The 20,980-nt window shown below is 32.3% G+C and overlaps 4 protein-coding genes across 5 annotated transcripts; 1 reads left to right on the top strand and 3 right to left on the bottom strand.

Moving 5' to 3' along the window:
• Positions 1-6: 6 nt before the first annotated feature.
• On the bottom strand, positions 7-1,772 carry LOC132625741 (probable pectinesterase 29; the record flags this gene model as incomplete). The annotated part of the gene is made up of 3 exons (XM_060340331.1): positions 1,335-1,772; positions 699-858; positions 7-213 (listed from the first exon to the last, which is right to left on the bottom strand). Coding segments are annotated over exons 1-3 (600 nt in total), but the record flags the coding sequence as incomplete, so codon positions are not given.
• Positions 1,773-3,045: 1,273 nt separating this feature from the next.
• Positions 3,046-6,648, bottom strand: LOC132625742 (large ribosomal subunit protein uL13w). The gene is made up of 4 exons (XM_060340332.1): positions 6,317-6,648; positions 3,938-4,054; positions 3,768-3,855; positions 3,046-3,380 (listed from the first exon to the last, which is right to left on the bottom strand). The coding sequence occupies exons 1-4, from the start codon at positions 6,586-6,588 to the stop codon at positions 3,237-3,239; spliced, it is 621 nt and encodes a 206-aa protein (XP_060196315.1). The 5' UTR covers positions 6,589-6,648; the 3' UTR covers positions 3,046-3,236.
• A 1,568-nt stretch (positions 6,649-8,216) lies between these two features.
• LOC132625743 (cytochrome b5-like) lies at positions 8,217-9,823 on the top strand. Its single transcript, XM_060340333.1, has 3 exons — positions 8,217-8,355; positions 8,856-8,922; positions 9,385-9,823. Exons 1-3 carry the CDS (start codon positions 8,266-8,268, stop codon positions 9,654-9,656), a joined length of 429 nt encoding a protein of 142 aa, XP_060196316.1. The 5' UTR covers positions 8,217-8,265; the 3' UTR covers positions 9,657-9,823.
• Positions 9,824-14,904: 5,081 nt separating this feature from the next.
• On the bottom strand, positions 14,905-19,111 carry LOC132625744 (cyclin-dependent kinase inhibitor 4-like). Of its 2 annotated transcripts, XM_060340336.1 has the most exons (4): positions 18,543-19,111; positions 15,800-16,003; positions 15,446-15,501; positions 14,905-15,415 (listed from the first exon to the last, which is right to left on the bottom strand). In XM_060340336.1, exons 1-4 carry the CDS (start codon positions 18,911-18,913, stop codon positions 15,402-15,404), a joined length of 645 nt encoding a protein of 214 aa, XP_060196319.1. In that variant the 5' UTR covers positions 18,914-19,111; the 3' UTR covers positions 14,905-15,401. The 2 variants fall into 2 exon arrangements, with proteins under 2 accessions (XP_060196319.1, XP_060196318.1); XM_060340335.1 differs by having other exon boundaries at positions 14,905-15,501; positions 18,543-19,110.
• Positions 19,112-20,980: the final 1,869 nt, after the last annotated feature.

The raw sequence follows: 20,980 nt of genomic DNA, 5'->3' as shown, positions 1-20,980 counted from the left end.
CTCATAAATAGATTGGCCATTACCAAAGATGAAATCAACAGCTCCTTCAATGGTGCAAAGCTTGAAATAATGTCTTCCTTGAACATCCCATAATGTGTCTTGTAATCCAAGAAATTTACACTTATAAAAAACTGATTTGTCACCGGAAATCATGGCTGCCACGGCCACCACCCTCGGATTATTGTTGCTTTTCGGAGGATAATTGTAAGAATTCTAATAAAAGTCAAAGGTACTTTTGTTAATATTTATAAGAAATGTTAAACTTCTGTTAAAAAATAAATAAAAAATTATGTTATATCACTTATGGCTTAATAAACCAATAGCCATGGTTAAAATTTTGAAAATTAACTTCCGCCTAACAAATGTATAATATATATTGGCTTGAAATTATAAAGGTTTTTGGCCGAGCAACCAAATATGAAAATTATTCCCTTTGTTTAAAAAGGAACGAATGAATTCTGAGTAAGATAGTTGGAGCTTCTAATTTTCGGTCTAGATCCAAACATTGATTTCTTAATGATAAAATAAAATTTACATAATTAGAAACTGGATAAAAAGTATCATAAATTACAGTTTTAAGAATATATATAAAAAGGCAGGGGTAGAAAAAATTGTTTTAGTCTCCAAATAGTAATAATAATATTGTCAAGTAAATAACTCCTCTAACTTTTGTTTTTTGCCTTGTACTCTTCACTTACTATGATGGTTATACTTTCCACAATTGTATTGTCAGCCTCAGAAGTAAAAGTAGCATCTGTAGCAATTGACTCATGAGCATCCCAAGTTATACTTGTTTTTCCACTTTCTTCTCCTTTGAGATAAATATATGGCTTCTCTCTAGGAATTTTCACTTGTTCTCTACATGCAACATCACAATATCATATTAAATTAATATAACATAGCATAAGATAAAAATAGTTTTTAAGTTCTATGAATTGACTAGTATACATATTTTCACATCATCATGCATAATTTAATTATGTTTTCAAAAGTAATATATTTTTGAAGAATTCAACACGAATACGACATCGACAGTCAAGCAATATACAATTGGAATTCATCCTAAAACAATAGGCTAGTGTTCATAACAAACCTTATATGTGGTAGCATGAAAAATAACATATAATATACTATAGCAAGTTAAGTTACACTAATGGTGTAATGATTTCATTTACTATCATAACTTAAATCCCAAAAAATATTTTAAATCAAGATACGAAAGATAGGATGATAACATGCTATAGCCTACACCGATAGTAATCTGTTTATTTACTATCAATCTATGTAACTTAAATTCGAAAAAGAATGTATAAACCAAGAAACAAAAGTGATACCTATACTGTCCAGCTTTGATGATAATACAAATCCAATTCTGGTTATTCTGAGGCACAGAATCAATGGCAGATTGAATAGTTAAGAAATGTCCATGTCCAGATGAATCGACATACACTGTTGGATAGTTCAAATTTTGCTGTTTCCACTGATAATCACTATGAAATCTTGCATTTCCTAGTTCAACTAACCCCATGAAGACGAAAACAAGAATTGTACAGAAAAAAGAAACCATATTTTCAAGAAAAGATCAGTGCTGAAAGGGAAAAGAAACTAGGAAATAACAAGTTTAAGCTGAATAAATACAAGATTTAAAATAAAAAATAACTGAAAACCCCACTTCAATACAACTCTATATAGGGAGTTGTATTCCTTTAATTAGAAGGTAAAAAGGGAAAAAGATAATTGACATGATTTGTAGAATCTGTTACCTTCCATCTTTGTTTCATTTTCTCATTTCGTGAAGAATCCATTTTCTTATTTTCTCAAGTACTACTAATTGGAACATTTTTAGATTCTTGGAATTCCTACTGATTGACCTATGATTGGTAATTCAGATTTGACTGTAAACATAAAAGGAAAATGAGAAACGTGGAGAGAAAATAATATTTAGAAACTACAAAAAGATTTCCCTAAAAGTGATAGAAATTAAAAGATGGGACGTTATAAATGGTGTTATTGATGTGGCTATTGACGTGAAAGAAAAAAGGTTCTCATTCACTGCTAGTGCCTTTGAGCTTTTTCACTAAACTACGTGAGCCTTTCATGAACTTTTATTCACTAATTCTTCAGTTTAAACCATAATCAACACTTTAAACTAATATAAACTGATAACATTTGTTGTGAAAAGATGATCTCCCCACATCCCCTTGTATTTCACGACCATGATTTTTCAAATAATTACAACATACCCAATGTAATTTCACAAATAAAATCAGGAAAGAAAAGTGTGTGCACGGACCTTATTCCTAACTACAATAAAATAATACCATTATCGAATTACAAGAAACATAGACATTTTTCAAATAATCCTTTACTGTTAAATTTTTGCCTCTTAGTAATGTATTTTAAAAGTATATCAGTTTTATTTCAGGACCACAGAATCAGTGTTATGAAGTTTAATCCTCGTATTTTGAAGTCCTTCATTCTTTTTCAAAGATATGAGCACACACGACATTATGAGCCCGTTTGGATTGACTTATAAGTTGGCTTATAAGCTGTTTTTAGCTTTTTTGAGTGTTTGACTGACCAGCTTAAAATCATTTTATGCTTAAAATAAGCTCAAAAAAATAATTGAGTTCATTTGACTTAACTTATCTAAAGCAGCTTATAAGCTGAAAACAGCTTATAAGCCAAAAAAAATAAATTGGACTACCCCAACTTATTTTTTTTGGCTTATAAGCTGTTTCCAGCTTAAAGGCATAAGCCCATCCAAACAGGCTCTATACCGTTTAGTGAGATATTTTTCTAGGAGGGATAAAGAAAGAAAGTCCAATATTTACGCGGAAGGGTATAGGCCACCACATTATCCCTGAGTTTCCAAGGCTATTGTTGGCTCAAAAAATTGGTAGAATACTATTAAACCTAATTGAACAGTGGAATTAACACTGCTTCAATAGAGTATGCCAACATTTTTGCATGTTCACATCAATAGCTATTTCAATCAAAGCATTAAAAATCAGAGCTTATCAACAAGTTAAACAGAAGAGGAACTAGACGAGATAACACCTGTATCACTAAAAGCACGAGATTCAATTTCATCACCAAAACAATGAAAGATAAAGAGTCTACTCAAACACTGTTAAACTGAAAATACACCACTCAGGATAACCAGAAAAAGGTGAGATTAAGATGAATTATCAATCTTCAACAAAATTGTACTTCAAATGTGACTATGTCCAACTTCAATACTTGATTGGAGCAATAACGGCGAGTTGAGGTCCAAGCTTTTCCTCAGCAGCTTTCTCAGCCTTTACTCTAAGTTTTGCCAACTGCTTTCTCCTCTCATATGCCACCTGAGCTCTCTCCTTCCTCTTGTTCTCAAGTTCCTATCATATTAATAATTACAAGGAAGAAGTAAGCAACTGTTTGTAAATCAAGGGCCACTGAAGAAAAAATGATAAAGGAAGTGCAAACTAAGATTCTTAATTCATATATGGCATACTTACAAGCATGTAAGCTTGATACACAAATTGTATAAACAGTAATCCAAGTCTTGAAGTTAATACTCATAATTACAAGAATAAGGGCTATGAGGAAAAACAGGGAACACCAGAATGATAATGATGCTTACTGATTAAATCATTACTGTAAAATCATACTAGAAATATGTCATGATTATCACATGTTCCCTCAATATGCAAGTCAAATATCTCTGAACCAGCCAGAAAGAACCAGAGGAGGGGTATGAAAAAGGCAAAGATGAAAATATTTACCTTGATAGTATCATAATGGTTCCATCCAACCTCTGATGAAAGCTTGCCCAAGAGACAGTACTTGTGTCCAGCTTGGAGCCTCAATACCCTAGTAACAAAGTGCAAAATTTTCAGTTTTACAAGAACAATGATACTAGAATATTCAAATTATATGTGTAGCTTCAACTCACTTTAGAGCATCTGGAATAACCATCCTCTTGATCTTGTCGTATGGGGGTGGGACACCCTCATAAACCTTCAAGCGGGCAAGTGCAGCTGCTCCACGCTTGGTCTTGTGGGGAATCATCCTAAGGTAAAATAAACAGACATAATCAGAAACAATTGATAATAGTTCTTAAGGGAATAATCAACTATAATACTCATCAATCAATCAGGAAAAAAGAACAAGCAAGTGGCTCGCGTCAATTACAAATGATATGAAATAAACATTTCACCACCTAGACAGGCATATGCATATTTAATGCTTAACGAGCCGTCCTTCAGTAAATGCTCATCCAAGTTCATTCCGCAAGTTAAACAAAATGGTCATAGGCATTAAAACAAATATGGACGGCCCTATCTACACAAGCCTTACTTAAAACTCAGCGACACGCCCAACAAAATCAATGGACAATGAGACAGATATTAAGTAAATACAGTAATTAATGAAGTCCTTCATACTAACTAACACCAGGAAAGCTGAATTTATTGTTATATACACCTGGTAAGTTGTTACTACAATAAAATTAACATGGAATTGCCAGTATCTAACATAAGCATCCTTCATACTATCTTTTTAAAATGATCACACATATCCATCAGCATTAAGGAAATGTTAGAAATCATATTTACAGTTCCCCTAAAACAGATTCAGCAACATCCTTCATACTATTTTAAGATTGGTTAAATACTACTCCTGTCCCAAAAAGACTGTCTTAGTTTGACTTGGCACAAAGTTTAAAAAACAAAGGAAGACTTTTGAAATGTGCGGTCCAAAACAAGTCTTGGATATTTGTGTGGATGTAAATCATCTCATAAAGTTAAATTGTTTCTAAATATAGAAAGGTGCCAATCTTTTTGGCACAAACTAAAAAGGAAAGGAAGACAATCTTTTTGAGATGAAGGGAGCACTACATTGTTCGTATAAAAATGTACATCTACATCTCTGACAGCTAGTTACGCCTTAATTCAAAAGGTGAATCCCCAATATCTATTATGCTTCTCTTTTGTTTTATAAGTAGTTATCTATTATGCTTCATTTATCATCCGCTTCCTCATTCCAATACTAAACTCCTCCTTTTTACATATACTCAAGGTTCTCTGACACAGAGAGAAACATAAAAATTCCCCTTCAATGATCTCTAGTAACAACCGGTAACATACGGATCACTATAAAAAGTGAATAACATATACTTCTACATCTAAAACAAATCCACCAGCAAAATAGGTCTCTCTCTCTCTCTCTTATTAAAAAAGAGGTAACTCTCTAAACAATGTAATCAACACAAATAACTATCCAAATAAGCATGGAATAAAGCACATAATATATATTTTAAAATAATCAATAAATGTGTAACTAACACACACACACACAGAGATATATATACACACACACACACATTAAAAAAGTAACCGATAAATGTGTAACACACACACATATATATATTTTATACATTGGGTAGCAATGGTTAATATTTTTTGCCTAACAACCAATGATCTATTGTAGTAACAGGTAGCATACACAACAGTATTTTTGTTTAGATCAAGTTCAAGTCTTATTGTATATAGGCTTGATGCATATGCAGCCCCCTAAACTTGTCCTTTTTTCCCATTTTAGCACCTCAACTAAATATTGTTCCTATTGAACCCCTGAACTCGTCCTCAAGTGTGTCTATCAAACCCTCTAAATCTGACTTTTATTAGAAGCAAAATTTAAATTGTGATAACGAAGGTTAAGTAATATTTTAGACGTGTGGTAAGCTATGCTTTAGGTCAAGAATGTGTCGGTTTCTGCTGGTTCTGCTCTTCCATTGCCAGCTTAATCAGGAGCTTACTCTTTTTTTCCCTCTCAATTACTGCTAATCTTAGCTAAAAGATGGCACAATTAAATTAGAATATATATTAACACGTTGCTATATTGAAGATAGAATATTATGTAAGTCAGATTGTGTTTGAAAGACACACTTGAGGACGACATTATAACCAGGGGCGGATGCAGTCAAGGCCCGGGGTGTTCACCCGAACACCCTCGGCAAAAAATTACATGTGTATATTTAGGGTCAATTTTATGTGTTCATGTACATATATTGACTTTTGAACACACTGAACAAATGCAAAAATTGGTTCATTTGTTTTTTCGAACACCCTGATTAAAAATCCTGGATCCGCCACTGGGTCTATAACACTTAGCTAAGGTGCTAAAATGAAAAAAAGGGACAAGTTCGGGGGCGCCACATGCATTAAGCCTTGTATATATAAAGGCATAAATGTACATACTTTAACATCTAAAATAAATCCACCAGCAAAAAGTGGCTACTTCTAAACAATGTATCAATACATAAAAAACATACCCACGGATAGTACGCCAAAGGATTTTAGAAGGAGCACGAAAATGAATAGGACCATGAGATGGTTTAGTATTCATTCTTTTCCTAAGAAACCTAAGATACTTCATTTTCTGTCTCACAAGTCCACCAGACAGACAAATCTCTTCACATCTAACAACAACAACTCTCTGTCCATTCAACAATTCCTTTGCTAAAATCGATGAAAGTCTTCCCAACATGTGGTGACGTGCATCCACCACTATTCTCCTTGCACTAATCCCTGAACCTGATACCATTTTTTTTTTCTCTCTCTAAACCTAGGTGGTGCTATGGAGAAATGGAGGATAGGTTAGGGTTTTCGAGTTTGGGTTTTGATTAAATGGTATACTATATGGGCTGTGAATAAGTTTGTGGTTTGGGTCTGGCCCATTGGATAGCCGTTTTGGATGGAAAAATTTGGTAAATAGCCACTTTTTAAGGGAACAGCTACTATAACATATAAGCCACTTTTTTTTAAAAAATTATTACTCCATCGTCCGAATTTATATGATACACTTTTGTTTTTAGTCTGTCTGAAAAAGAATGATACCTAAATCCCCTTTTGTTTGTCTTTGTGGTTTTTGTTGGACCCGTATTATTTTATTCTGTACTTTTTTATTGTATACATAAAAAATAAAAAAAAACACTAAAGCATGCTTGGTAATAATTCAACTTTAAATTTACATTTTTTATCCTTAATTAAATGATTTCTAGCAGCACAAATTTCTATGATTTGTTTCAGACAGCAAGTTTCCAAAAGTTTTACTTTATTTTTAAACTTTGTGTCCGGTCAAGCACCCTCGTATAAAATGGGATGGAGGGAGTATATAATATGTGTATAATTCAGTATAATCTATATATACAACAATAATATGCCCAATGTAATCTCACAAATGGGATCATATTATCTATGTATATTAGCTACAAAATGTGAAAGGTGAATGCAGCTATTCGTATATAGATCTCTATAAAGCTAGGAAAAGATATTATGGTTAAGTATGTAGGATTTTTACTTTTTTTAGGTATATTTCATGTTAAAGGTTTTGTCAAACTCCTATCGGAAATTACTGTATAACAAATAAATTTTTGAAATATATAAAGGTCATAAGGTTGTGAAGTTTTCTTGTTAGATAAGTTCTGACTCGTACAAAAATGTTACGATCTAAACGCTGACTTGAAGAGAAGCTTGCTGAAATAGACATATTTTTGAAGATGTTGAGTGCCTGCACCTAGAAAAACTAGTTTTTTCTCAAATATATAAAGCGTATTAGTTGATTTAAGATATTTGAAGTATATAAATAAAATTTCTTTGGTATTTTTGCAATTTTACTAGGCCGTGAATATGTAACAAAATTTGAAGTACTGTATACAAAGTCTTATCACTAGTCCTTTTATTCTTTTTACATTAAATTAGCTTATGCATTGGCACTATTTTTGTCGCCTCGTGCTTAAATTCGGTATAGTTGAATTTAGTTTGCACCTGCAAAGATGAAAAATAAAATTAATCAATTCGATGTTAGTAATATCTCTGTGATTTTCATATGAAACTTCATATAACTAGATAAATGCTATAAATATCACGAAATAGCATCTAAATTTGCAGATACTCCACTATGAGTGTAGCCAAACATAGAGATGTTAATTTTTGTACGTAAAATTTAGTTTTAATCTATTCATTTTGACCCCATTACACATCACTTTTTCTGCTCCGTGCATTATGACAAAATAACAATTATCACTTGAATCGGACAGAACATTAAAGTAAATGGACATATCATTTTCATGGTACACCAAAAATATTATTTTATAGTAGTACTAAATAATTGCACTTGTTTATTTAATTTGATTATGCCACAGTTTCTTCAGTTCTTTCTATAAATTAATTGAAGAAATGACGCTTGAAACAGATGAAAGAAAAGAGTTAAAGAGGAGTCATGGGAGCTGATGAGAAAGTTCTGAAAACATATGATGAAGTTTCTTTGCATAATAGTCCTAATGATTGTTGGGTAATCATAAATGCTAAGGTAAGTGTATATATTGAACGTTCACTATTTTACCCTTTCCCCTTGGGTCTAAAGGATAGCTATGCATAAAGTATTCGTGTTCATATAGTTTCTGAGGAAGGACCACATCCCAAAGGTATGTAATATAGACAGTGACACAAGTATTAGTGGTTAATTCCACTATACAAATTCGTAACTTATAGGTCACATGAATTTTCCCTCAGGTCTGATGAAATTTTTTCATTTCGTTGCAAAATAACTAGGTTATGTTAAAGTATACTTTTTTCTTTCTCAAAATAACATTCTTATTGTATTTATGAAAGTCCACACTGATCATGTCATAGAGCAAAATTATGATATGATCATCTAATTTATTTTTGAAGCAAATTTGTATTTAGCATTTACTTCTATGATATGCAGTTTTTACATTTTAAAGTATTTTGATGTGGGAGATAACCAAGTTTAAGCTGTGAAATAGCAAACAAGATTTAAGTAATGAAAGGGTCATCTTACTTATGCAGGCATACAATGTGACTAACTTCCTAATTGATCATCCTGGTGGTGATGAAGTCTTGTTGACAGCAGCAGGTACACCCAACGAAGAACACACCCCCTCCCCTTCTATATATACATATATAACATTCTGGAAGTATAGTAATTTTAATTACGGAAAGTTGAGATGGAGTGTCAAGTACTCTTTTATTTTTAATCAAAAGTTTTGGGTTCAGATTTTGAGTATAGGTCAATCGTATTTGGTACGGAGTGCTTTGGCTCCAAATTAAGTTCTTCGAAATGATATAATTTTCTCTTTCTTCATTTTTTCATGTTTGTTGTTTCGTATAGGGGCGGATCTATAATATGACATGTGGGTTCATGAAAACCCATTAGCTTTAATTTGGCTACACCCTATGTATGTCCATTAAAAAAAAGACTAAATATCTATAAATATTTAATTGTAAATCCGATTACTTTTGTTTATTAACTCAAAATCATTATATGGAACCAATAAACTTTAAATCCCTCTCATTTCAAATGGAAATTTAATGATAGGCAAGGATGCAAGTGAAGAGTTTGAAGAAGCAGGACATGGGAGTGCAGCAAGATTGATGCTAGATGAATTCTATGTGGGAGAAATTGATCCTTCCACAAAAACTACTAGTTCTACAACCACCACTTCATCAACAAAGTTTCTTCAAAAGCAGATTAAAATTGATCATTATCAAGGCAAGTCATCCAGGCTAAATGTAAAGCTTATTTTTCAGTTTTTGGTGCCAATTGCAATATTGGGGTTGGGCAGTACTCTACTTAGGTTCTGGAATTGAAAGGAAGAATAAATTTAAGTGTATTTGGTTTTTCATTTTCACATTTGTGCCATTTCATGTGCAATACTCTTGTTCTAGCTACTCTTGACATGTATATTTTTCTTTTTCCTTGGAAAAACTAGCCTCTATTAAACAATTAAAGAAACAACATGGTATGAGCTTCCAAATTATGTACTCGCAAATAGTCGTAGTCCCAACAAGAGTGGAGCATATTCAAAATTTGAAGTTTATAGGTTTCCCAATGAATCTAAAATTAATGTACAATAATAACTAGATGCATAATTAAATACTTATAAATATTTGGTGGATTTCATACATATACTTTGGTTAAAAGTAAATGTGGCATTCATGCGAACACACATGTTATATTGTGGATTTGCCCTTGTATACTCCAACACTATATATGCTTAAAAATTTGTATTGGATATACAGAGAAAAGGACATAACGTAGCTCAAAGCTTTCTGGTCATGTAGGATTTGGGAAAAGATCACACTCCAACAGGATCTGATGTAGGCAGTCTAGATGCAATCATCAGTAACTGATTGCTTGACTCGAGGAATCATACTAATGAATCAACTTGATCCAATGAATGATAATGAATCTGCTTGATTTGTATCATTTGATTACAATTTCGATTCTGCTATTTAAACTCATGGCGTATGAATCACACGAAGATAATTTTATCGTTACTAATTTGTAATTGGAACTTACTGGTGGAGGAAAATCCTTTCCAACTGGTCCCAAAACACAAAGTATGACCACAAGAGTCCCAGGTAATAATTACCATGATCATCACATGTGTAGAATGACCAGTAACATTTTATGTGAAGAGGGGCCAAATACCATTTTGGAAGCAATGAATTTTTCTTAGAACTATTGAAAAGGAAAAATGGAAGGTGTCGTTCTCAATGAGGAAAAAAAAAACATTAATGGCTTATGACCAAATTCACACCCCTCAAAACAATCAAACTATATATATGCATGGCAGCTCTTGTAAGAACGGACATGTAATTTGGTGCATCATATTGACATGTGTTGCTACCATTACAGATCCTTCAAGAAAGTAGCACTGAATTTTGTTTCTATAAATGGAATGTGTTCACACCTTGAAAGAGGTTCTTTTTGGGATTTAGCTTTGCATATACTAATAGTGTAAATAATTTCACTATGTAATTTAACCGGAGGGAGCTTTAGAATAATGATAAATTATTTTCTTTAGCGAGAAAAAAATAATAAAGTAATATACTTTTGTCTGATTTAATATGGTTTATGGTTCTAATTTGTTAAATCATCTATCAAATACTGATGCTAGCGTCAAGATAATTGGTCTATATTATACATCCCTTTAATGTGTGAACACCGAATATTTCGCACTCGGGGCTACCACCTATGTAATTTAACCAATTTTAGAATATTATCTGCTTATTTTTAAGTAACTAATTTCACCTATTATAAGCGATTAAATATATTAATTTTTTAGGTAAATGATAGCATAAAAACTCTTTTATACTAGTCCATAATAAAAAATAACTTTAATTTTTATTTTCTATAAATCTTAGTCAACGATGGGAGTTTTAATGCAACAGTAAAACTGCCTCAGTGTGACCGAAGTAGCTATTAATGCATGCATTAGAACATGATGTCTATAATATCACACCCCTTGGGTATGGCCATTCCCAGACCCTGCTAATGCAAGATGCTTTGTGTACCGGCTACCTTTTTTATATATATAAATCTTAGTCATTAGTATAAAATTAACGGAAAAGGGCCAAAATTACCCCTGAAGTTTGGAAAATAGTTTATCCATACCCTTCGTTATACTTTAGGGTCAATTATACCCTTACCGTTATACTATGGGGTCAATTATACCCTTATGTCTAACAACTGCCATGTGGCATCAGGGTATAATTGACCCCATAGTATAACGGTAAGGGTATAATTGGCCCTAAAGTATAACGAAGGGTATGGATGAACTATTTTTCAAAGTTCGGGGGTAATTTTGGCCCTTTTTCGTAAAATTAATATATTACTATACTATACGCTTATATAATTATAATAATTTGTTTATAATTAATATTTTTTAGGTGTTGTTTGGTATGATGGTTAAGGAAAAGTAGTCCTGGGATAAAAATGTAGTACCGCCATATTCCTTGTTTGGTTATTAATTCCGGGATAAGTTATCCCATAAGTTATTCCTGGCGGAGAATGGAATAACAATTTCAGGATTAGTTATTCCAGGATAAAATAACAAAAATGACAAAAATAGCCCTGAAGTCTCTCAAACCCTTTTTCTACACTAAATAAGGTGGAGGGTATTTTTGTAAACAAATAACTTTTTCTTAGAAATTATGCAATACATGTTACTTTTAACCAACAAACCAAACAATACCAGGATAACTAATCTCAACATAACTAATCCCAGCATAGCTTGTCTTCGAACCAAACGACCCCAGTATACCATACACTTATTATATATTAAGGGCTCATTTGGTACGAGGGATAAGGATAAATAATCTCGGGATTATATTTGAGATGAGTTTATCCCACATTTGATTGAGATAAAATCGCAGTATAATTAATTCGGGGATTAGTATCCCGAGATTGTAGTGTTATTTTTACCCTTTGAGAGGGTAGAATAACTAATCCCGGAATAACTAATTCAGAAGTTATCCTGAGATAACTTCTTTCCAACCAAACGACCCCTGAGGGATAGGATGGACTGGATTATTAATCCAATGGAATTGAAATTAATCCTATGTTTGGTTGGTAGGATAACTTTTTTTATATCCTATTCAATTCCAAGTAGATGGGATAAAAGGTGGGATTAGTAATCCCATCTTATCCCACCCAATCCCATTTACATGAGATAACTTATTCTCCTACTAAACGAGCCCTGAGTGTATACATCAACGACGGTTACAATCAATATGGTTCGTCTGAATAACTTCTTTAACCTACCAACTAAAAATCTTATACAGTAATATTTTTTTTTTTTGGAGTGGAGGAAGACTCTGTCTGACCTTAATACTGTTGATGATCACCAGAGAAACACAACTGTGACTTCATCTACAGTTAGCTTCCAAAGTTCCTTGCAGAAGTGGACCTATTGATGCGTACTCTTCCCATTAAAACAACAAAACAGGGAGTAGTTCTAAAGTGTGATGAATCTTAAGGATGAAATGTTTTGCCTATATTATGTCAGTTCTAGCCTCAATATTTAACTAAGTAGGCGTTTGGACATGTGATTTGAAATCATAGTTTAAAACTAGGATTGTCCTGAGTATTAATACATAAACTTTTGACCTCTTTATCACACTTAGTTGCAATTTCATTTCTATAGTTCAAATTCAAAGTCTTTAGTTAAAGATAAAAGGATCTATCATGATATCATACCAAAAGTTTCTTATCTAATATTCGGTATTCGTTTTGGGGTTCGACTATTAAAATTTTATATCGAAAAGTTTCACTTTAAAGGATAAAGTGCTCCCTATCAAAGACAATTCCATTTTTAAAATTTAAATCTAAAACATTTGATTAAGGATGAAATAATCTTATTGTCTAACCACATTTACACATCAAAGAAAAATTACTGTGGGAGAAAGGGTTATGGGGTGGGAGGGATGGAGCAGTCAAAAGCAAACTTAAAGTGGGAGGCAATATTTTTTAACAAGAAACACCAATTAGTTAACAATTGCCACTTAAAAATCAAAGAAATCACTTTTAAGTGATATGTCCAAAGTTTGTAATCTAGCAAAAGAGGCTTATTGGGAATTGAAAATTCCTAAGTTTCACCAAATTGATAATGCCATTAAAGAATTATTTCACATAATTGATGATGCCATTAAAGAATAAATCCACTATAACCACCAACTATAAGTCTCACCTTTTTTTTCTCAAAGACATCATTCAAAAGCTTTTGCGATTTACTTTACTAAAAATTCTTTTAGAATTTAGACAATTTTTTTTAGTCCAAAGGAATGCGCTTTTTCACCGACCTCAGTACCTCACTAGTTACTTTTTTAACAATGGTTAAGGGACAAGAAGCTGCCTAACTTTTTAACCTTATTTTCTTGGGATTAATGAAGAAAGCACATTCATGTGTCCTTCGATTATGAGGTCCATTGCTTTGAGTCTACTCAATTCGTGCTGCATTATTAGGGCATCAACAATTGTGAAAATATTAAAACGTGACGAGGTAAATTTAAAATTACATGATTAAAGTTGTGCGGAAAAAAAATTCTATAATCTCTTAAATTTCCGATAGATTTAACGATAAATAAGGCACAACAAAAGAAAAAGAAACATATAGGCAGCTAAGCAAGTAGTTGAGCTTATAGGTACGTAGATGTCTTTGGTCGGAAACACTTTATTCCCTATGTGAGACTTTTTAATTCAAATTTAATCAGGTTCCGATACTGACAAGAATGAATATATATATATAGACACAATACTTTAGGTCCAATATTAATTTTGAGATCTTTAATAACCTTTTCTTAGTTTCAAATGAATTATACTTTTCTAACGAGAGAGGATTGCTCAAGTAGTAAGCACCCTCTATTTCCAACAGTCCAAAAGTAAGATTTGAGGTTCGAGTCACCAAAGAAGCAAAAAGTGAAAGAGCTCCTGGGAAAGGGTAAAAAAAGAGAGAATTATACTTTTACAGCCTCCGAGAATTTTTCTTACAGGGAAACTATCTTCAGTTTCCAGACAACACAATTCCATTCACTTCATCAGACACCACTCACCAAAATTCATAAATCCTTCCAAATTGCATTTTTGGTATGTGAACAAAATTTGCGAATCAATCATATAGAGCTGTTGTGCCAGCAATATAGAAAAAGTTCTAACAGATAGACATGATCGGCAGGCAAAGAAAGAATCCTTCTGCCCACCAAACAAAGAAGCGACCCCACCGTATTCTCACAAGCAGCTGAAAAAAGGGCAATGTGTCAATTAAAAGCCACAAGGACCTTATTATCCCCACAGTGAAAGACAACAGCCAGTTGAGTTTATGAAGGATACATTGTCTCATATGTGGAGAAACAAGCCAAAACCCAACCATACATTTTCTCAGAACAGGATAGAGGAAAAAACAGTGATAAAGAACGTAAAATTTGAGGCTCAATTTATTCATTACAAATATGGGCAACAACGGTTTGGTGGGGAGGTGGGGGTTTGTTTTGTTGCTAGTAGAGTTACGAAGGTACTAGTAATGCAATAATTAGTTAGTCTATCTTTTATCATGTATAAAAATAATACATAGATTCCCTCGCGGGATTGTAAATTGATAACAAAACACCGTACTTGGTGTGCTGAATTTTATACATGGCAACTAAAATGCTACCAAACACGGTACTAATTAAACTAGTTTTAATACATGAACAATTCACTTTTCTAACCAGAAACCAAACAACCCCCTTACCCTCCTGTACTACCAGACTATCACTAACATTACCACTATGACTACACACAACAACCACCCTTCTGTTAGACAAAGGATCTCCTTATATTTGCTGTGCAAATTCACAAACTCTGTCATGTCACACAGATCATTAGTCTACCAAGTTTAGAACTTGCTGTCCTAAATTCTTTACATGGGTGACTGGAAACAAAATATGCCCATCACCAAAGTAGGACCAACAATCCTCGCTGTTTTTCCTACTCTTTATCTAGCTAGACCTAAAGATGAAAGAAGAAAATGCTGGATAAGCCCTCATGGGACGTTGATACCATTATGTCCATATCTAACGATCTAGTTCCAACCAATGCCATGTCTAACGATCTAGTTTCTCCCATTCGTAACGTCCAGGGAGGGGCTTGTCGTTCACTGGATCGAAGTTGTACCTGCATACCATTTCAAAACAGGGTCAATTAGAAGAAAGGGGATGTATCTGTAACCTATGCTGCTCAGGGTCAATTAGAACGGGGATGTATCAGTAACCTATGTTGCTCAGACTCTCTTCAAAAATGCTAATAGATGTGTATTGGATCCTCCAAAAGTAGTGTATTTTTGGAGGATCCAATATGGGTGCAGCAACATTTTTGGAGAGCCCGAGCAACAGTCTGTAACTTGCAAGTGCAGCTTCTACTGGAGCAATTGAGAATCAACACTTAAAGTATTGCGAGTTGTGAAAATCCATACTTCTCGATGAATTGTTTCTGCTGCTTCTCTTCTGGACCAGCAAAGAAGTCATTCATTTCATGAGATGTCGGGATATTTCTTCGCGCTGAATTTGGCACTCTGCCGCTAGCTTCACTTGCATTGTTACGTCTAGTACTGGAACCAGGGGTTAGTATGTTATCCGGGTCCCTGATCAAGCTGCAAGGTGTGCTCTCCCTAGTGGTCCTACAAGAAAGTGCAAAACCTCTTATTAGTACTAATCATATTTACTGGTTCATATTTTAAACCTGAAATAAACACATTTCTCATTGCAGCCAAAAATAAAAATAGAAGAGATAAAACTAATAGAAGGAATTTTAATTAGTGGCTCTCAGAAAAGCTCTTCTTTCCTCCACCAAAAAAAAAAAGCTCTCTTCCCTTTTCTTTCCTCTTATTCGTCTAAGATCCAATCATATAGGGTACCCCACATTCATTTATATTGCAGCTATTTAATTTAAACATAAAGATACCAATATACATGTACCATGCAGGTACAGACAATAAACATTTTTCACCATGGAATTTTGAATGACAGAGATGTACAATGGGACTGTAAATATGTACTAGTAGTAGTAGTAGTATAGCTATCTCTCTCTTTGTTAGGTAGAACAGTCAGGAAATGAGTTCATATATGTACATTATATCATACTCACCATATCAAATCAAATGCCATTCATTTTTTGATAATTCACAGTAACAAATAATCAGCACAAACAAATGAAAATGTGCTGATGCTAAGGGTGTTATGGTCAAGAAGGGCACAAAGGAAGATGGTTTTTTTTGACGATGATAACATAAAAAGGAAGTTGGTATAACGAACAACTGGTTGAATGTATTGTAGTTAATCAGGCAAGTGAAAAAACGACATTTTTGGGACGAGTAATTAACCAAACCGGGAAAGAACATGCAAATTTTCATAAAACCACAATTCTTGGCTCTTACGAGAATACAAATACTTCATTTACTATGCGATTTCGAACACGTGGAGAGAAAATTACGACAGAACAAAAACAAAAGGGGAATGTTAGCAGCTCCGGAAATCAGGGAAGGCGGCGATTTTATTCCCTTAAACACAACACGTTAAAATAACGGCATTTTTAAGATAGAGTTAATATTCTCAACTAACAATCCAAAAAAAAAAAAATATTCACAACTTGTTCAAATGAAGACCAGGCTCAATAAATATAGCGGGAACAGGCTAAAAATTTGTTTACCTAGAGTTCATACGTCAAGGTATGTGTAACTAAAGAATGAAAAATTGTGAATCATATTAATTTGCCTAAGGTTCATATTAATTGTGTATTTCAAACACAACAATCTAATTGTGATACAGTTGCTAAATGCAGCAAATAAGCAATAAATTATAAAGAGAATAGAAAAGAAAACTCTCAGTACCAAAAAAGAAAAAAAGGAAATTATATGAAGAAAAAGCTGTGGAAAGTGACTTCACTTCTAAAAATTCCCTGTGAACCAATATGGCTAGAAGACAATCATCTTGTGCATTTTCCACTTTATTATACAGGTAATAAACAGTCATTAGAAAACAAAGTTGGAAAAAAAAAAACTACTTCCTCCGTTTCAATTTATATGAACTCATTTTACTGGGCACGACATTTAAGAAAGAGGAAAGACTTTTGAAACTTGTGATTCAAAATAAGTCTTGAAAATTTGTGTGGCTGTAAATCATTCATAAAGTGAATTTGTTTCCAAATTAGGAAAAAAGTCATTCATTTTGACACGGATTAAAAAGGAAATAGGTTCAAACAAATTGAAACAGAGGAGTATTTTCTATCAAAATTAAAAAAAAAAATGGAAAAATCAATATCTAAATATACACAAGAGAAAGAACCAAAAATCAGGCAATAAAAAGTTTTGATTTTTCAAAGAACAAAAACACTGTTCTACTTGAAACCTAATTAACAAAAAATCCCAACTTGAAAAAAAAAAAACATCAAAAGCTTTTGATTCTGAAAATTGGAATTTTTAATTATCCAATGTACATTGAACAGAGAGGATAAACTATATACTCATCTAATGCTAAAAACTTGAACTAAGAAAAAAAAATTCAGCTAAGTTCTTTGGAAATAACAAAAAAAAAAAAAAGAAGGAGAAAAGTGAATTCCCAACCCAAAAGAAATATAAAGGGGACTTTTTTTCAAAAAAAAAAAAAAAAAAAGTAAAGATTTTTAAAAACTGGATTCTCTAATTAACCTAAGAACATTGAACAGAGAGGATAAGCTATATACTCAGCTAATGCTAAAAACTGGAACTAAATAAAAATTCATCTAATTTCTTTGGAAATTAACAAAAACAAAAAAGAGCTAAAAAGAAGGAAAAAAGTGAATCCCCACCAAAAAAAAAAAAAAAAAAAAGGGGCACAAGAGCAAAACCAGAAATCAGACAATAAAAAGTATTGATTTTTAAAGAACAAAAACACCATCTACTTGAAACCTAATTAACAAAAATTCCAACTTCAAAAAAAAAAAAAAAAAAAAAAAACAAAGGCTTTTGATTCTTAAAATTGGATTCTTTAATTATCCAATTTTAAGAATAAAAAAGATTTTTGGCACTATCATATGTTGAAGCAGAGCATTAACCCTAATCATTTCACAAAAATAGAAGGAAAATAATAAACATGCATACTAATTAATTCAACAACCACATAAATAAAATTTAATCGAAAAAATTATTCTTTTTTTTTTCCTTAAAAAAAAAAAAAACTCACCTCTCTCTATCTTCAAATTCCAACAAATTCTCTCCACATGAACCTTCACCACCACCACCACTACTATTATTTTCATTCTGAATTTCAATTTCTTCTTTTTTCTCTTCACCCAAACACTCCTTTACCACCAACTCAGAATTACAATTCTGCCCTTTCAGCTGCCTCCTCAAATTAGGATCTTTTCGTCTTTTCACTTCTTGTGGTTTGGGTTTGGGTTTCTCCAACGTACGACTCCTTAACTGAAGGTAAGACCCACCATCTCGTTGTAAAGCTAGGGTTTTAGCTCTTGTCCGAACACCATATGCTGATGACTGTTCCAAAACTGCTACTTCACCCCCTGAAGTTTCTGATTTCCTCAAATACTTACCCATTTCTTTTTTTTCTTTCTCTTTCTCGTCCCCTTTCTTTCCTTTTGTTTTTCTTCTTCTCTGTTAAGCTTTTCTTCTTCACACAGAGAGAGAGAATATAGAAAGATGTTTTCAGTTGTTGTTGTTGGTTAAGAACTTAAGAGAGAGAAAGGATTTTTTTTGCAGTTGTTGTTTGTTGAAAGAAAGTGAAAGATAGAGAGAGAAAGTGGCTAGTAAAGGATTATATATATAATAATGGAAAAGGGTCATATTTACTTCATGTGTCCCAAAAAAGATTGTAATATTCGTTCTGTCCCAAAAAAATTATCCGCCCTCCGTTTTATAATAAGTGATATTTTAAGTTTTTTATTTTATTTTAAAATAAATGTTGTTTTAGAATTTCAATAAAAAATTAACCTTATTCTTTCAAAGTTATTTTATTTATTTAATTAAAGAATCATTAAGGAACTTTTTTTTTTCTAGACACTAATTAAGGATAAGTTAGTAAAAATACGCATAATTTTTTAAGAATGAGCGATTTTTTAAAGGGTGTGCATGAACTAAAAACACTACTTATTATGAAACAGAGAGAGTATTAGTTTGACTTGATATGAAATTAAGAAATTTAATAGCAAAACACTTTTGTCAGCAATTAGTGTTTGGTCAATCTTTTAAAAAGTGCTTCTAAGTATATTTTTCCCAAAGTGTTTTTTAAAAAAGTGTTTCTAGGGAAAAATTACTTTTTTTAGCTTCTGAAAAACAGTTTCTGCTATTCCCCCCAAAACACTTATTTTTCTCTTAAAAGCTTAGGCAAACAACTCACGTTTTTAAAATAAGTACTTTTTGAGAAAAATAAAAACTTTTGAAGAAAAATGAGCTTGACCAAACAGGCTATAAGACTTTTGAAATATGTGGTTTAAAATAAGCATTACATATTTATGTGGTTGTACATCAACCTCATAAAATTAAATTATTTTCCAAATATAAAAATATGTCAATTTTCTTGGGAATCTTTTGGGACGGAGGGGATATATTTATTCTGATTATACTCCCTCCGTTCACTTTTACTTGTCCTTTATTTCAAAAATAAATTTTTACTTTTACTTATCCACTTTCACATATAAAGAGAAAAATAATTTATTTTTCCTGTTTTGCCCTTAGCATTAATTACTCGTTCTAAATCATTTTTTAAATTCAATATAATTATACATCAATTAATATGAATATCATGATAAAATATGCACTTTATTTATTATTTTCTAAGAGATATGTAAAAGTCATAGTGAATAAATAAAAGTGAACGGAGAGAGTACTTTTTTTGATATTTACCCATCTTATTTAATTTTGGGTCAAAACTGTTAGTTTTCTCAGCTTCGCTTTTATTATCCTACTACTATGTGGTGATGGATATTTATTTCTCACAATTTAAATTCGATCAAATAAAATCCAACCCAATTTCAAATAAACCCACCACAAATGGTTGATTGTAATTGATTTCGCCCCTAGTACTAGTTTTTTACTTCCACATGTACTTACAAATTTCTTTTCGTTATTCTCTCTCTGGACGGACCAACGTGGTGCCAAGTGGATTCAATTAAACCCACTTCGTTTGTAAATTTACTGTTTATGTAAGGAAAAAATCATCGTTACATTTCAATATATGAAACGTTTTGAATCCACTTGATACAAAGCTTAGCTCTGGCGCGGTGGTCAAGTGGGTTCAATTCCTCCTCCAAAATGCGGGATCGAATCACCTTGGACACACGCTGCATGCTGTAATTTGTTACTTTTGGCCAATTTTCATGCCATGCTACGAAGGATAAATTAATGTTGATTGGTTAGTCAACTAGCTAGCCTTTATATTGTCTTTCTTTTTTGATTGGTAGTCAACTAGCTAGCCTTTATATTGTCTTTCTTGTTTCCTATGTCACCTTTTATATTTTGTTTTCTTACCCAAATTCAATAAAAAATAATTATATAAAATCTATTTTACTTTAAAGAAATTAAAATTTTATAAAATGAATTTTGATACTCTCTTTTATAATTTTTTGCTAAAAGATGCAACTATATTTGTTGAAATTACATATAGTT

This window comes from Lycium barbarum, unplaced genomic scaffold (assembly GCF_019175385.1).
Source record: "Lycium barbarum isolate Lr01 unplaced genomic scaffold, ASM1917538v2 unchr_scaffold_61, whole genome shotgun sequence".
In the NCBI taxonomy this organism is placed as follows: domain Eukaryota; kingdom Viridiplantae; phylum Streptophyta; class Magnoliopsida; order Solanales; family Solanaceae; genus Lycium; species Lycium barbarum.
The sequence above is the reverse complement of the archived record's forward strand: the minus strand, read 5'-3'. Positions and strand labels throughout refer to the sequence as shown.